Below are 18,222 nucleotides of genomic sequence, written 5' to 3'. Positions count from 1 at the left end.
GCAACTAAAAGGGCAGGATCGCCAACCTCAGTCCAAGGTCCAAGGTAGAGGGTCAGCTTCTCTGGGCTGACAATCTAGTCCTAAAACGACTCGATCATCACAGTAGATTCCAAAGAATAACAAAGCATCACTCTGGAGTTACAAGATGACAACACCCGTAAATCATCTGGAATTACCTATTTAAATGCCCATACAATATCCTAACAATTCTCTGCTGTGCATAATCTATACAATCCCAAAGACCGCACAGACCTAACTTGACCAATAATTCCCTGAAATAAGACAGCCAGCGCATCTGCTCAGATCAAGACAAAACCTCTGTCTGAATAAGATTTTCCTTATGTATTGATGGGTTGTCCTTGGCCCAAAACCTAAGCCAAGTTTGGATGCTAACACTCTTAACCCTTACTACCTCTCTTAGTCGCATATTAGGTGCTGACTTGGAGAGGAAGGATAGCTCAGGGGCAAAACATTTGTCTTGGAAGCAACACAATGAAGCACAACCCAAGTTTGAATCCCGATCCTGCGCTTTGAAACCACTCACTGGTATTAAGCGTTTTATAAAAGAACAATTATAATTAGAAAGGGATAAGAGATTTATAATAAATGTTTTCTGCCACCTGTATCTGGCCTAGACTGAAGCAACCCCAAACCTCAGTTCCATACATTGCACATTCCAACACCATTGCCTGGTGCACAGATAGGGGGAGGTGAATCGCATCAATGTTCTTGTAGCATCTTCGCATTCTAGCTGCATCTTGTATCAGTTGCGTGGTACTTTGAGAAATCTGGGGACACCAATACCCTGACATGGAAAATCTTGCCCAAAGGTAGTCAAAATCAGTAACCTCTACAACCCTCTGTCTTCAGTGGAAGACATGATCAACCAACATCCATCCTGAGCTCCAGCTATCAAATTGTTCTTGCTTTCAGTAATTGATAGGATCAAGGCCCAATAATATGATTGAAGGGCTGCCAGGAGGTTCATTATGCCATTGTCCTTCCTAGCACTTAGGTCAGAGTTGTAAACATAGGGAAGGACTGGAACATTCCAGGAGCCCTTATTAAGGGCGTCAGCACAGGGTGCAAAAACCCCACCACACCGTCATTGATAAATATATTGAAAGGGTAGGTGGCAGTGCAAGGCCCTGCCACACATATATCCCATTTGGGAATGTACCTGCTACCTTCACACACCTTCCAAACCTCACCCTATCCTGGCGCACTTCATGGAGTGCCACATAGAATTACTCAGGAAATCCAAATCAAATTGAAATAACAGCACAAAGAAGGGGCCAAAATAGCTGACGCAGTTAAACAATGATCACCTAGAAAATGGTCCACATCTGGTGCCGTCCTTTTTATGACGATTGCATGTGTCAAATTGACCACTCATATGTCAATTCCTGGACAATTAAGCCAATTCCATAGTTAGCATTTGTTTGTAAACAAGTGGACTGTATGTGTTATCCTGGGGCCCTGAATAAAACACGCTCTTAAAGATCCTTTTCCCTGTACTCGATTAGTTGCTTATAACACAAGCAGTGGGGCTCCAATGTTTACATATCCGTAAAACTCTGAACAAGCCAGGCAGTCCATGCCAAATGGTGTGTTGCCACCAGGCAATCTCCATCGAACCAAATAAACCCTGGAAGTGGTTCACTCCTGATGTTTGAAGGTGACACTGAAATCGTAGAGTTAATTCACCGGAGTGTGGTAGTGCCGCCTGTCATTATGGATTCAATCTCATCCATAATCTCTTGAATCTCTTCTCTAATTCTCCACCTACTGCCATGATTGTCAACCAGAGTCCCCTGCTGGTAAAAGATCTGCAGTAAAAAAAGATTATCATGTACGTTCAGTAGGTATACTTTGGTTTCCAGGTGACACGACTTTTGGAAGAAACCAATTGATCCTGTCACTCTTGGATCGTGCACATTACCATCCCTGTTCTTACCTATCGGAAGTGATAAAAGGTGCTACCAAGGGCTTGTGGATGCTCTCCAGGTAATTTACCATTTCCATATCTGAAACTAAATGCCAGCAACCAGCTGACATGAAAATTCAGTCAATCAGGCTACTACCTCGACTCCTCAAAAATGTTTTTAAGGAGAGGTTTAACCATGATCACCGATTTAACATCCTACAGTCATACTGATGTACTGATCTGCTCTCTCTTGGCACTGTGCACCTGGCCACCCTCTATCCCCGGGGCCCAGGTACCTGCTCACCCTGCCACCCTCCTGCACTGCCTCCTGGCCAACCCTTGCACTGGGGACTGTATATGTACCCATACAGTCCCCCACCAACCCCTGTTCTTCTTTTTCTGCACTTACCAGACTTACCCAGTCTGCTGCTGTAAACACAGCACTTGTCACTTGCTGGCTGCACTACCACTGTTTATTGCCTCTATTATCTATTGATTTTTATTTATTGTTATTTATCTGTGTCTCCTCTGCTCCACACTATGCACTTTGTCCCTTTCCCTTTCCCATGTGCTTGCCTTGTTGTGCTCTGAAAGACTTGTGTGTGAGCATATCATATCATACTGGAGGGCCATAGCTTCCATTTTCTTGAAACCTTGTCAGGGGTGGAAAATACCCAAAACTAGTGTGATCTCCCTTTCCAAATCGTCCTGGTGAGCAAGGAGCTGTTTGGATTCCTGTATGTTTATACCATTAAAATCACCCCATCAGTCCGACTATATTTGATGACCCATGATCTTCAGTTCACAAAGAAATCGACCCAAATAGTCTGGTTATGAGCAATCCCTGTGCACCTTAGTGTAATATAGAGGAAGTGCAAACCCAAACCAGCTTCACATGTTTGATGAAGTGAGAACCAGACTCAATATTTAAGGTTTTCAGTATAAGGTTGATAGCTACTCAAATTATCAAGCTGTGTCTTGCTTTTCCTCTAAGTGATGGGGCATTGGGCAGACACATGATGTATATACCCTGATTATAGACTGGTGTTAGGGTCAAGGTCTCCTAAAACTTCATTACATCTATGGAGCCAAAAACATGTCCCAGTCTTTATAACCTAGCTTACTAGCCATCCCTACAACGTCCCATCATCGAACTTTCATCCCTGCCTTCATTGCCTGGCTCCTTCACCTTTCTTTAATCTTTTCTAGTTCAACATTGCTTCTGTTTGTAATGGCATTAGGCACTTAGGACTTCTCTATGTTGCTTGTAAATATTTGAATATAGACCCCAGGAGGCTCTGAGTGTTATAAATGTGCTGTCCTCCGGTCCCAGTCCCCAGGACATGTCCCTGTTTTGACCAGTTCACCATCTCTTATACACCTTTCAATCCAACAATATTGTTTTAAAGGTACAAAGCCCAGCACTGATGGTGCTCCCTCTTATTGTCTATTGTGTGGGCCGTTTGTGTTCTTAAATAAATAAAAAATACAAAAAAGAATCTAGATCCTTTAGAACCACTGCTGACTCCCAAATTCACACCAAGGCACCTGTTGCATTACATATATACTACTGCCTTCCCACCATGCTCCTGCCCTCCTAATCTCCCTCCTTACTTAATTGGTCTCTGCCACACATTCTTTCTCTCTCACTCTTTCTCCCTCACTTGCGGTGTCTGCTCTCCATTTCAAGCTAGACCACCATTTTTCCTCTTACACTCACTTCGGTTTTCTATCCCTATTCCCCTTCGAGCTATCAAATGACACCTGGTCATTTCTTCAATCCTAGCACACTAACCTCATCTATCTCACTCACCTTTCTCCAGAGACCTGTGTCTCTCTCGCCACCCCTTTACAATTCTAAAAAACTCCCTGTGGGACTCCGTAATGCCCAATCTCTGTAATGCTCTATCACAAAACACTAAGCATCCCACCTCCCAAACTTCTCTGCAATGAACATCAGAGGTACCTGGATTTCTCCTAAGAATACTGTCAGTCTGGATGCCCAGCCTACAGACGTTTCTGCTCTCGCCCACTCCCAAAACTGACTACAAAGTGGTGTTGGTAAAAAAATAAGTAAAGACACAACCATCAGCCCCTGATACCCATTCTGATGTCACTCTTCCCCTGTTTGAACCCATATCCATTAAAGTTCTTGTGTCAACCTCACAACCCTCCTTCTCATTTTCCACCCCTAGCACTCTTACTCTCTTTTTCACTGTCCTTGACTTAAGACTTGAATCTTTCACAACAGACATCCCCACTATCATTATTGCAGACCTCAACGCAACTAACTAGTCCAATGCCCAGAAACTCGTAAAGGAATATCCCCTGAATGACCACTCCCATTTTAGCATACACAACATTCATGCCTATGCTCAGGCCACATACTCGACCTTTTTATCCTATCCACCTCTCGCAGCTGCTGTGCACCCATCATTGATGCTTCACCCTTGACCCTCTGCGTGATAGATCTGATGGCAGATACTAAAAATTCATTAGAAGATGAGGACAGTATGGAAACCAACCTGCTTACTAAACAAGCTACGTATTATACAAAAAGCATTACCAACAACATAGAACAGCAAATGCAAGATACTGCTTCCCCCTATACTCCATCTCAAAAAAAGGCCCCCTGCACCGAAAACGATCATCTACTGAATACAACGTAAACAGTGTTACAGCAGTTTCTGCAGGCAGAACAAGTGAGAAGTAATCAATAATTAGGTTGAGATTTCAGTAAGTTGGCATTTTTTCCAGGACCAAATAGGAAACAACATTCCTGATGTGAAACTACTAGGCTCACCTTCTGTGCTTCTTCTTGGCTGCGGTCTTCTAGACGCATCTGCTGAGATACTTCATGCTGCAAAAATACCCTAAACTGATTATTTTCACCCGGTGATTGGAAAAATCTGAATCCCAGGAAGATCCACTCCCTTCCTAAGACGCGAACTAATGGCCACACAATGCTGGAAGGTTGCCTATTTCTTTGGACAGGTCATCAGCACATTGACACAGAAATCTTGTGGACAAGATTCTCTTTCTCCAGAAACTCTGCCAGAACGTCCTAATGGGTGGAACTCTTCCACTCACCACTTCTGATGATAGACTCATCCTACACTGTGCTCTTCTTACATTTAATCAGTGTCGTTCTGAAAGTTCACCTGGCATTCGAACCTCAGCATGACTCCAAGTAACTACTCCACAAAGTTTGGCACAGTGAGTGGAAATTGCTACTACCGAAAATGACTGCCATTCAAAGAGTACAACATGAACAATCGGAAGCTTCCCAAAATGGAGCTATTGCCTAAACTGCTGCATTTCCAGTGAGGGCAAGCCTCCATGAGATTGGTCCTACTTGATCCAAAATCGGTTTCATTTAGTCCTACAGGAAATGACACTGCTACTAGCAATGGTATCCCTCTCTGTCAGTGTTTTACATTACCTACTGTCATCTTCAGATCAGTGCATTGTCTGAAATTAACAGTGCAGGTTCCAGCCGTGACATAACTTAGATCTTTCAAGATGGTCCAGCTAATGGATATGACCAGGTGGATAACTCTAGCACAAACAGCTTGTCTTCACAACAATGGTAGTCAAGTGCTACAATTATGCTGAGTGCCAGTGGCTTTTGTGCAGCCTAGTGCATTGAAAAAGGACTTTAGGTGTGGTTTATGCAGCTGCTGCCCATTCTATGTACGTTTTTCAAGTAGATCAATGCCCATCTAGTCAATTGTCAATAGCAAGCTCACATGCTGCCATTTTTCCCCTAACTTCAGAAAACTTGTCCTGCCAAAGGGCCCAGAGAACAGGGACTTGCTCTTGTAACCATTCATTTACAGACCTGCATCTGACAGATTGTTGCTCTTATCTGTTCCTCCAGATTCACTTTCTGCACATTATTGGTCAAGCATACACTGGTACATCTCAAAGGAGATTCCAGCACGCAGGCATGAGCCTTATTATTGCTTTTCCATAACTTGTGCCTCGATGGAAGCCCACTGGCTAAACTAACTGCTGCAAAGATTAGGCCCTGGTCCCAGCTAAAATATAGGCTCTGGAAAGCCACCACAGGGCCTTCCCCTACCTATTCATGCCCTACCACTGCACAGTCATTTAAAAACCTGGATGTTCCTGTCAATTCATATCTAACCTCAACAGGTCCACTCCATTCTAGCATCTCGATCTTTGCACTCACTATTGGTGAATTCCCAGGCATAACCTCCCACAGTACCAGCCAAACTCAGTGCAGAAATTCAAATAATTTCCTGAATGGCCATTTGAGTGCATTTCTGCATGATTTGTTACAAAGAATGCTGGTATAGTGTCTCATTTAAATTGTTTTTTAGGATAGTAGGCCGTAGGCTGAGGTGTAGAAGGTGTGTATGGGTGTTGACCCCATAACAAATGCTGCAAAACGATCACAGCTGTTTGTTGTCTCTGACCCATTCTAATGTTAAATTGTATTATTCAATTACCTAATCTCAAACTTCATACCTGTCTTGGCTCACTTAATCCTAATCCATTTCCAGCAAAAGGTATGCAATTCTGTGGTCCAGCATCTACTCAATTTAAGCAGTAGTGTGTTTATTCTCAACACAAACCACCAAAAACGTAGCTACAATACCATTATATTAAAAAAAGACAGTCACAAGGGACTTACATTAGAATCGGGCCCTGAGACCACTATGAGGGCATTTCAGAAACATGATGTTACCAGAAGGGAAGCAGGTGGAAAGTCTTCTAGAGAACAATTGGATAACATATTGACAGGAAATTGTCCAAGCATCAAAAGGATCAAATCAAACAAATCTGTATGGCACACCACTACATCCACCAAGTGCACCCCCTCACTTCCTGGTGGTCGAACTTCAGCAATATACCTCCATCAGGGCCTTCTTGTTGAACATAAACATTATTGCAACAATCTCCTGTACATGCAATATCCACTCTGGAGAATTGTCCGACATCGCTCCTGAAAATGTTGCTAAATTCTGCTACTGATTGGCAGTATCCTTGACAACCTTGTCTTCCTGACAGACATATACACTGTGTAACAATCAAAAAATCAACTGACTCTTTGACTTTTGTCTTCAGTTTCCCAGCACCTTTAGGCCATCATGATGATGGATTCATGCTCTTCAGATAATTAAAATTAAATGAAATGCTGCTATTAATAGATACATTTATTTACCTGGCCACCTAAAGAACTTGTTATCACCGCCACAGTATGGATCCCCTGAAGTAATTCCACAAACTCCTTATCATGATACTCAAATCGTTTTCCAAAAATGACTGAGCAGATGACATTGGAAACAGAATTACTTATTTGGATGGCTGGGTCAAAAGGCAACCCTGCTCAATAAAAGAAAAACAAAGGATTATTGATTAATAGGTTGGCTACATTTCATCAAATTGAGCATCTATTTACTGACATGAACATACTTATACATGCTGGAATAATGAAAACTAAAATGCAACACAAAAAAGGTCAGTAGACCAAAATATTATTATTAAAAATTATACGTTGTTGGTCCAATCATAATGCAGACATTTTGCCCCACATGCCAGCAAGCAACATCTATGGCAAATCATTAGCCTCCAGGAGACTATCACAAGAACATCAATGATGCATCGCGAAGTCTTTGAACATACAGTAAATTCTCTATATGATTTTTCAGAGCATATCATTTTATTGAGATTTCAAGCATCATAGTCATATAGGCTTAATATCTAATATCAGCCCGAGTGCTAGTTTTTTCAATAATTGTTTTATTAGATTTCTAATACATAATTCAATTTATTATTAACACATTTCAAGATCTTAAGTAAAAATACCTAGCTACATAAATACGTACCATTTATACATCCTCCCAGGAAAATCTTTACTTAGGAAACATTTACGTTGAAAGGTCAATAAAACCCTCAAAGTTCAGTGAAACAACTTGTGACAACAAAACCTGGAAAATAATGTGACAATAAAACTGACAATAAAACTATAGAGAAAAGGCATCACCTTGATTCCAATTCCCTGGTTTCACAGATCTGGACCACACTGATTTCACAGATGACATCACTTAAGACATCAGGCACAACTTGAGAATAACTGACAGAGTGAAGAATTCATTTTGTGTATTTCAAGACATATCAGAAACATGCTCTGGACTTATATCTTTATAATGGCCCATCGTAGATATGTTGTAGTCTGTCAGGATGTCATGTGTCTTTCAAGATGACAACATATTTTCCCATCATCAGAAAACTCTATATGACTGCCTTTCATAATATATTATTATTTCTAATTGACCTACAAGTTCACAGACACAAGAAACATAACTTCAAGTGGTTGATTATATATACTTTCTTTGAAGTCATATCCTTTTGAACTACCAGATACTTACCTGGCATAACTTTCATCAAATACTTACTTTCGAGGGTTTTGTTGCGACAACCAGAACCTTACTCTCACTTGACCTCAAGACTTTTAACTAAATGTCATGGATTTTGTTGCATTGAACTGTTTTCAATATATACGGTCTCTTAAATAAAGATTTTTCTTTGAATGTCTATGAGTGCTGTACCAGGCACAAGCTGTAGCACTCCCATATTTCATGCAATGTGTGTCTTAATAATCTCAAAAATCGTAGTGGACAGTTTTGAAACCATGTTTCTATGTACCTTGGAAAACCGAATGCAAAAATCGGTTAATCTTTATTATTTTGTTCTTACATTTAACATCCACAGAAATGTGACATAGCATTCCATGGATGAGGAAAATAACAAAATGGTTCCTCGTTCTCCTTGTAAAATGACTGTGTGGTTCTACAGAGTGACAAAAATGCAATCACACACTCACAAATTCACAAAACATTAGCAGATGGGCACAGGGTGTGAACTATCTTTGTGGTGACACCATCACTAAGGTACTGGAATTTGTTACTGTCTTTGAATAGCCCATTATCCTGTCACTCATTCAATGGTAACTTAGAACAGTGAAGAATTGTTATTATAGAGATAACCCCTGTGTTCGTGTGCTGACATGAGGCCCTATAGTCCCTTAGGCTGAGCCTAAAGCAGACATGGGGAAAGCAAAGCCCTCAATGAAGGAAGTGGGGTGTTACCACCCCTGTCAGTGTCTGAAACATGGAGTTATCATCAATAACACCCAAGGGCTCAATTTGGGATGCTAATTGAATTTGAGTACTTTTTCTGTTAGAGAAATGGGACCCGCAAATATTGCGCGTGCCATTTTGCCTTAAAGAAATCTACAAAGATGTCCACCATGGTAACTAAGCACAAGAGTAAGTCCCTTTTCTATTTTTTTATACTTGATTAACCCACATGTTTTTTACAAGAATTGTTTGCTTTGGATTTTCTGTTCTATGCTTCTATCTACTTTCTTTGTCGGCCGTGGCCAAGATTAAGTCCATTATTTTGGCTCTGGCCGTCACCCACGCTGTCTTCTGTCCTCTGATTAGTCTTGACCACCAGACATCTTCGTCAAAGATGTGGGCAGAGGCCAAGATTGGATTCAGGTAAGCTTGCCTGATGCTTACCACTCCTGGGCATGATAGGAGAAGATGCCTCGTTGTTTCGACCTCATTGGGGTTTTTGTAGAATCCGCACTTATTTGAGGTCGTCAGGCCAAGAATAGCGAGAATTTTGTTGGTGTGCAAAAGGTTAAGGCGAGCTCTTAGGAAGATGTTGCTCAATTTTCGATTTGGGTATTTGCCCACAAACGGTGGTAGTGCGTGAAGATTGTGGGTCACATACGGAAATTGTGAGGTCAATTTGTAAGTCACAGCTTGCTCGCATGTCCTGATCCAGTCTAGTTCGTTCCATTTTTTGTGAATCATTGTTGGATTCTCAATCAGATCTTGGTTGCAGCATTGGATTGTTTCTAGTTTGGATTCTTGGTCAGCTGACCATTGGTTTAGGGCTTTGCAACGTCCCCCAATCAGCTCTTGTTTAATTGCTGCCAGTAGTTGGGGGCTATTTTCCAATAGAAGTTTCCTGAACAGCATCATAGAGTTTCTTTCAACCACCGATTGTAGTGAAAATTGACTCAATTTGTGCTTTATTAGAGCCATAGGAGTTGAGGTCGGCAGGTTCAACACTTTCTGCCAGAAGTTAGTGCGGGACAGATCTTCTTAGGTAGTCCAGGCATGGCTTCCGCGCCATATACGAGCGATGGGACGACCTTGGCCTTGTAGAAGTCTATGGGCCTCATTACACGGTAGGCGGTAAGGGTTTAGGTAAACCCTTACTGCCTTACTACGAGGTCCCTTTGCGGGACCCGACCTTAACGGCTGGTTTTACCAGCCGTTAAGGAACGGGCCCGCTAAGGGACCTTGGTGCTAATTACGGTACCGCAATTTGCGGTACCGTAATCAGCACCTTCCCCATTCCCATTGAGCCCTATGGGGGCAAAAATGGGAATGGGGAAGTGCCATGGTGAATGGGGAATTACCGCCCCTGCTCACCTTGGAGTAGGGCGGTAATTCAGCCATCCACCAAGGCGGACACGGTAAAATACCGGCGGCAAGCATGGTTCTAATCACGCCATGGTTACCGCCTACCGTGTAATGAGGCCCTATGACTGGTGTTAAAGAGAAGCGACCACACGTCTTGGCAATGGCTTTAGCCTGAGGTATTAGGCTCTTGGTTTTATCTTGCAGGTAGTTTTGCATGGCGCTTTCGTGTTGGGAGTTGTCTATCATAATGCCCAGGTACTTAAAGTCTATAACCTTCTCGATACGTTCACCTTCCAGCTGCCAGACGAAGTTGTCTGCTTTGCCTCTCCCTTTTCCAATTGATAGTATTTTGGTTTTAGATTTAAACTGTCTCTGTAGACCAATGGCGGTTTGTTCAAGTAGGATAATGTTGTCCGCGTATAGAATCCTGGATATTTTGACCTGTCCAAGTTTTGGGGGAAAGGCTCTGACCCTTGCCTCCGTTTCTTTGTAGTCTCCCATGTAAGCCACAATGAGAGCCGGAGCCAGCGGGCATCCTTGTTTTACCCCTCGATTTGTGGTTATCTCTTCAGATAGAAGACCTTGATGGTTTAGGCGGACTTGTATCCTGGTGTTGTTATAGAGTGCTCTGATGGGTTGTAGTATTTCATCCTTTTCTATTTCAATGGTGGCCATGGTGGAGATGGCTAGGGGACATGTGAAATCAGTCTAGGATTAGGAGGCAACCAAGGTATTTTGGGCTATGTGAGGGTTGCAGAACTCAGCGGGTGGAGGTTTGGAGGATTAATTGGGAGAGAGTGGAGAGGCCCTGATGAAGGGGCAGTTTAAAAAAGTGGCAGACCTTGCTTAGAAGCCCCAGAGGACAGGATGGAATGTGAGTGTAAACATAGATTCACTCATGTGTCCTGGCCTCCTGATTTGTTAGCATCTCTCCCCAGGGTTTAATTTGCAAAATAAACCCCAAATAGACCTTCCTCTTTGTTTCTTCCTCCTCTACTCCCCTCCCTTGTTGATATGCCTATTTTGCACTGGACTCCTGGCTACCCTCTGAATACGGGCCCAGTTCCCTGCCCACCCAGCTGCATACCAGCACTGCTTCCTGGCAACCTCTGCACTTGGGTCTGTATCTGCAACCCTACAGTTCCCTTAACTGCACTTATCAGACACCCGTTGTCTGTGCTTAATTCTTGTACTTGCCACCTGCTGTCCTCACTATCTGTTGTTGTTTTTGGTCACTTGTTCAGCACTATCCACACCTCCCCCCTTGCACTTTACCCTTCCCTCTCCCCTGAACTTGCGCATCCTCTATGTCACTGGGCCTAGTAAGATCGTTGTTTTTTGTCCTCCCTTGTACCCCACACTTACCTCGTTGTGCTCTAAAACACTTGTGTATGGCCGAAATATAAATAAAATATCATATTGTATCAATAATCACTCCCAAAAAAGCAACAGGTAATACATGGTATCTCTCAAAAGGAATTATTGATTTCTTCATCCAGAGAAAATGTAATCTAATCTAAAGACTTGCAACTTAAGTGCAAACTAGTAGTAAGGATATCTTGCTGGGTAATTTCTAACCATACTTCAATGTTTCAACAAAACTGAAAGCCAAACCAAAATCTGCCGGATTCAGGGTCTCACTGATCAACTTCCTTACTGTTCAAATCCCTGAGTCAACCATTATTGATGAAAAACACTGTAGACAGGACAAGCCCTCTCTGAATGTTAGAATGCCAGCATAACAATGCCACACAGCGAACACATGGCGTCACTGTCCTCTGACATGGCTGCACTGCTTGTTTCCAGGTGAGGTCCGGACAATGCACCTAACCCTTTTTTCCCTTTTCCCCACACCCCCTTCTTCCAACCCTGCCGTCAGCTCTTGGGTCATCTAACTACATTCTGTTTAATAATCCTGGACACTCACTTCCATTGCATGGTCTTCATTTCTCCAACCACCACGCCACGGTTTTCCCTGCTCTGTGTCTACCTGCACGCTGTGCCCTTGCTCCTTCATGTTGTGTGCTGGCATTAAGCTGCTGTAATGCAGACCTGCACTACTTACAGTCCTCATCAACTGGAACCCCTTTTCTGCAAATTTTACTGTAGCTGTTTGACACTTGCAATATTTTTGTATGAGCTATAGTTGGCTGATATTATGGCATTAAATCCAATAGTTCAAAGGAATATAAATGTAATGTGAAAGAAAGATACAAAGACCCTTCTAACAAATGAACATCAAACATATCACAAACAACTGTGCAGCCTGAGATACTAGTTCACCTAGTTCAAATGTGTTGACCAGCGAGGATTCGGGCAACTTTGCTCTAGAAATCTCAACCTTTAGTTTTTTTAAGCGCATCGATGAGATGGTACGCTTCCTCATGGACACGCTCTTCAATGCTTCTCTTGCCCATTCCGAAATTCCGTAGGGTCACGAGTGCAAAACGTCGCATCTCCTTCCAACGTTCTCCATTGCTAAATATCGGACCTAGGGAAAAGAAATGGGAGACAAACATTTGACACGTTAAATGTTCAATTTCCAGCAGGCCACCGTACTGAATGAAAACACAGATCTATCTTGAGTTGTAGAGAAAGACCTAGTCCTCTGCCAGCTAGCTCATCCTGTCTGACGAGGAAATGATATCCTAAAGCTGTGCCTCAGGTCTGAGATACAAGGAGAGTGAATGTCCAGCGCTGCAAACAAGAGTTTTCTTTTGCAATTCCTCTGCATGTACCCCAGCATAAGCGTGAAATGCAGAAGACCAGTCCAACAGCATGTAGCATGTACAAGCAGCGAAACAGCTTTTAGCATTCAGCCACCCAGTAGCTAATGCAGTATAATTATTAGTAGATAATCCACACCGGAAACACTTGAAATCAGCTGAAACAACCGGCTTGAACATCAGTGGGGCTATCCCCCAACCTATAATAGCCAGATGGCCGCTTCTCTTGGTTGGGACAATGGTAATTGCCATTTCTGCATTTTATGGGCAGTGCAACTGTTTGGAGGACCACCAGGATTAATGTTGTTATTCACTGAACACCAGGTTTAGGATAATGTATAACATTATGCTAACATTTGTGCAGAACACCCAAGCCACAGAGGCAGCCTGTCAGTGTGTGCCCGGCTGAGGCCCTGATTTCACATGGTGAGCAATTGTTGGTACTCGTGCCAAACCTGGCAGTGCAGCAACATGTGGCGTCTGCCATATTTCATGTTATAGCATGAATAGCGATCCATACCGCAGAGTGCCATTCACGCTGTTGTGCCTGCCTTTGGCTCTGCTCCCAGCAATAAGGTCACCACCATGCTGGGAGTTTATGGCAACCATAACTTTAAGGAAATAATGAAAAAAAAGATTTTTGCACTTTATTTTGTGTATGGTTAGTGCTGGGTTTCTAGGGAGTTTTTTTTAAGGCAGCATTGCACCACTATACGGGTGGCGTGGTGCTTTCATGGAAGAAGAGGCCCCCAATGTGCCCCAAAATATATTTTCCCAGGGCCCACAGTGTTTCCTTCTGGGTATTGGATTGACAGATATTCCTGCAGGTTGATGAACTTGCTGGCTCTGCGTCTCACTAGGCACATCTCTTCTCTTCTATTAGTGTCTCACATCTATAGGCCAGTTATGAAACTGTTCTGTTACTCCTCTATGTTTAAATGTGTGTATTAGCAGTTTCATACCAGCAGCATGCAGCTAGTCACAGTTAGATAGGCAGATTGCCATGTTACAGTCACATCGCTGCGCTGCAGCATAACATTGAGATCACCTAACATGAACTGAAACTTATCAAACATTACAAACAGATACAAAATAGAACACGAAGCAAATTAGGCTTGCAGTAAAATGCCAATACCTCAATGGTCGCACACAGGGAGAGGGGGTAGCACGCTGGACGCAATTATTCATGCAGCAGGGTTAGCATCACCACAGCCATGGGTCGGGGGGGGGGAGGGGAAGCACTATGGGGATCTTATGTACTCATTTACACATATCTCGGCATTCTTTAGATACACTCAGGGTGGTTTATCGTGTGATGGGTGGAACATAGACACAGTAAACATCTTCCATGCTTCAAAAGTGGTAGCTGCAGTATCGTGACCTTGCATTGCTACAAGCCACGCTTTTGTTTTTGCCTCACACCAGGTTTCCAACTCTTTACACAATTGTTCAAATTGGGGACCCTTGCTGATCTTCCATGACATGACCAAGTTCACTAATATGTAGGAAAGGTCTATTAATTTAAAGACATGCTTATGTTTGCTTGCTCTAGAATAAATTCCCAATAAACATTCAAGTGGGTTCCAGTCGTATCGGGTGGATGCCAGCCCTCACGCAAGCTTGTTCAATTCGGTACCAGAAACTCTGAGCTTTTGTACATGTCCAAAACATATGTATTAAGTCAGCATTGTCACTTTTACACCAAGGGCAAGTGAACTTTGAATTAACATTAAACTTAGACACTCCACTAGGGGTCATGTATGTGCGATGTACCATGGTAATTTGAAACAACCTGAACCTAGCATTACGAGACACGTTCTTCCCAAAACTTAGCGCCATGTCCCATTGTTGTTCGGTGATCACTGAGTTTATATCAACCTACAGCTTGGGATTGCTAACAGTAGTCTCACTCAGCAAGCATTCATCAAATCTGGACACGTGTCTCCAGCCATCCCCATGGTGTACATCAAGGCCAGCAATTTAGTCACCTCCGGCTCAGCCGGCCACCCTAACATTTGCATCGCTCCACTTTTGCCACTTTTATATACCTCGATAATGGCGCCCTGGGGAGTCCATCCGGCCATCGTAGGCTCTCCAGATCTCTGAATGTACCATTGCTGCACAAGTCCCCTGGATGGATATACCCAATTCTTCCCAAGCTCTCCTTGCCCATACACACAACCGCAGCAAATGGGACATTAGGGAAATAAGGGTGCTGTACCTGGCATTTTTTCAAAGCCCTGGCCCGATCTGCCTACCCAACTTCACAAGTAAAGGTTGGGATCTCATGACGCTGTCTGGGAGCGAAAAGAGTTCCTTAAGCCATGCAGGTCTCACCAACGGCTGGAGAAACTCCGATTCCGATGTAGCATCATCTGATAGTCATTTCACAACACAACTTAGATGGGCAGCCAGATAATAAAGCTCAAGCTTGGGAACTGCACCACCCATCCCTGTATGGCAAACACAACACCCCAAATGCCAATCTGTGTCATCTCGGGCCTCACAGGAAGCCCCTAATAAGAGTGCCCAGGGATAAAAAAAAATGAGATCTCAATGCAATAATGGACATTTATAAAGGTGTATGATAACCTTGGTAGAATGATCATTTTAGTTATAGCAATACTGCTCATGATAGAGAGTGGCAACTTGGACCAAACATTCATGGATCTCTTAGTTCCATCTACTGTCTTGAGTGTGTTGCATGTGCGTGTGTCTTTAGGAATATGAGTGATCCGAATGCTTGGTTATTTAAAGGAGTGCATCTCCCAGGCTAGTCCCCGATCAGGCAGTGTAGTTTTGTCCCTACTGCAAAGTCCTGCCAGGGGGAAAAGACAGTATTTCTGTCTATTGAAAGAACATTCAGATTACTTGGCAAAATCATCCAACACTTCCAAGATTACAGGTAAGTTGTGATGGGATACACACAATTAGAGCAGAACGTTGTCTGCATATGGTGATATGAGAGGCTGGGTGCCCCCTATTGCAATACCGACTCCAAGTATTCTTGACTTAAGTATACAGCTAATGGCTCCAAGACAAGTGTATACAGCGTGGGTGAAAGCGGACACCCCTGGCATGTCCCGTGTTGTATATTCCATTGTGTATACATTTGCCTGCCACATTTCACACTGGCCGTGGGGGAGGTGTTAAGTAAATTTACCCAGCGGACAACGTTCACCCCGAACCCAAAGCCCTGTGGTGTCGCAATCATCCATTCCCAATAGACTGAATCAAAAGCATAGATTGCATGCAGGGATGCTGCTGTGTAGTGTCCAGTATGCAGATTAGTTTGATCAATAATGTGTTGTAACCTTCGGCGATTCAGGGGAGTGTTACAGCCAGGCACAATCCCAGTTTGATCTGGGTGCATTAGAAAAGCGATAGCTTTTCGTAGGCGCATAGCTAGAACAGTTGTGAGTATTTTCATGTCATAGTTTAACATGGCCAAGGGGCGGTATGAGTCACACTTTTTCTCTGGTTTCCTGGGTTTGAGGATGGGTATCGCTAGTGTTACCCTCATAATTGCTGGAAGCTTGCCCATAACATAGGCCTCCTCAAAGACCTTTAGTAATGCATGGGCCAGAGAGAAGCTGTGTCCTTTGAAGAATTCTGGTGGGAGCGCATCATTCCCTGGTGTTTTACAGGTGTAGAGTGAAATGATTGTCACCAGTACTTCATCAACAGTAATACGGTGCTCGAGTGCGCCCTTCTGATCTACAGTGAGCCTTGGGAGCTCAGTTAATGAGATTGCCTCTGCAATATCGCCCAGGGGTATCTGGATGTCATGCCAATACAGTTGTGTGTAATAGGCAGTAAAGCTATTGATTACCATGTGCGCCCTCCATGGAGCTCCACATTCATCATGTAACAATGTGGTCATGACTCTAGCGTGCTCATGTTTGCAGAGCCACGCAATGACCCTTCCAGATTTGACCCCGTCTGCATGGGTTCAGGCCATTTGTGTGTCGTAATCAAACTTCGACAGTCTGTCCCGCGCCAGTAGGCATCAGGAACGGGCCTCTAGTAGTGTACGTCCAACAGGTCCTGTTTCAGAATGCAATGCCTCCAATATGCCAATTTTGTTTTCTACAGCCTCCATCTCCTCTCTCAACTTCCGATGGATGCCCCCAGCACTATTGATAACTTCCTCCCTGATCACTACTTTCATGGTTTCCCAGACAGTGCCCCAATTATCCAAACTCCCAATGTTGTCCTTCAAAATGTTAACCATGGTCTCCCGTAGCTTTTCTCTGAACAGATTGTCCCTTATGGTGTCTGTAGGCATGCTCCATTTCGGGATAGGGGACCTAGGGCATGCATTGTCCCACTCTAAAGGAGAGTGATCAGAGATCATATATTCAGCAGCAGTAAATTCAGCCAGTTGTTCAATCCCACAAAAAAATAGTTTATTCTAGACTGTAATTTATGGGGAGAGGAGAAGGAGTATCCCCTGGTGTCCGTGTGCATTTCTCTCCACATATCCACTAACCCTAAGTCAGATATCTCATATTTAAAGCAGTAGTAGCAGGGGAAGGGCCGCCCCGGGAAGGAAAGGTTCTGTCAAGAGTTACATCTCTTACGCAGTAAAAATTGCCACCGATATGAAGAGTACCTCTTATCTCGATGCCATGCATTTGCACAATATGCGTACGTGGTTCGGTATCATGTGATTTGGCAAGTAGGAATTCACAATACATGTTTCTCTGTGGTCAAGGTAACCTTGCAAAATGAAGTACCTCCCTTCCCTGTCTTTTTCCATTTCTAACAATTGGAATGGCAGTGCCACGTCTATCCGCATAAACACCCCTCTTGCAAACTTAGAGTACGTGGCTGCGAGTCCCATTACACCCCAGTGAGATATGACTGCGCCTTGGCACTTCGCTGTGAGGTGGGTCTCCTGAAGTAAAGCTATATCTATTTTCTTTCGGTGTAAGTATGATTTCACCCTATTCCTGTGCATGTAGGAACCCATGCCCCCTCACATTCCATGTCATAACCTTAATTTGAGTCATGACCAAGTCATGGTCAGCACCACCACCCTAGTTCCCACGTGGCTCCCCCAATAGATTGACGTACTAGCCCAAAGTAGCCCTAC

The 18,222-nt window shown here is 43.5% G+C and overlaps 1 protein-coding gene across 2 annotated transcripts in view; it reads right to left on the bottom strand.

Annotated features, from left to right (window-relative positions):
• The window catches only part of LOC138520918 (cytochrome P450 2A13-like), an 87,966-nt gene that overhangs the window by 41,269 nt on the left and 28,475 nt on the right, over window positions 1–18,222 (bottom strand). For both annotated transcript variants that reach the window (XM_069633346.1, XM_069633345.1), the window contains exons 3-4: window positions 12,740–12,889; window positions 7,119–7,279 (exon numbers count right to left, since the gene is read on the bottom strand). In XM_069633346.1, coding sequence (XP_069489447.1) covers window positions 7,119–7,279; window positions 12,740–12,889 — 311 coding nt within the window. The remainder of the gene's footprint in view (window positions 1–7,118; window positions 7,280–12,739; window positions 12,890–18,222) is intronic.

The sequence above is a fragment of the Ambystoma mexicanum genome, chromosome 13 (assembly GCF_040938575.1).
Source record: "Ambystoma mexicanum isolate Mex_15411 chromosome 13, UKY_AmexF1_1, whole genome shotgun sequence".
NCBI lineage: Eukaryota > Metazoa > Chordata > Amphibia > Caudata > Ambystomatidae > Ambystoma > Ambystoma mexicanum.
The sequence above is the reverse complement of the archived record's forward strand: the minus strand, read 5'-3'. Positions and strand labels throughout refer to the sequence as shown.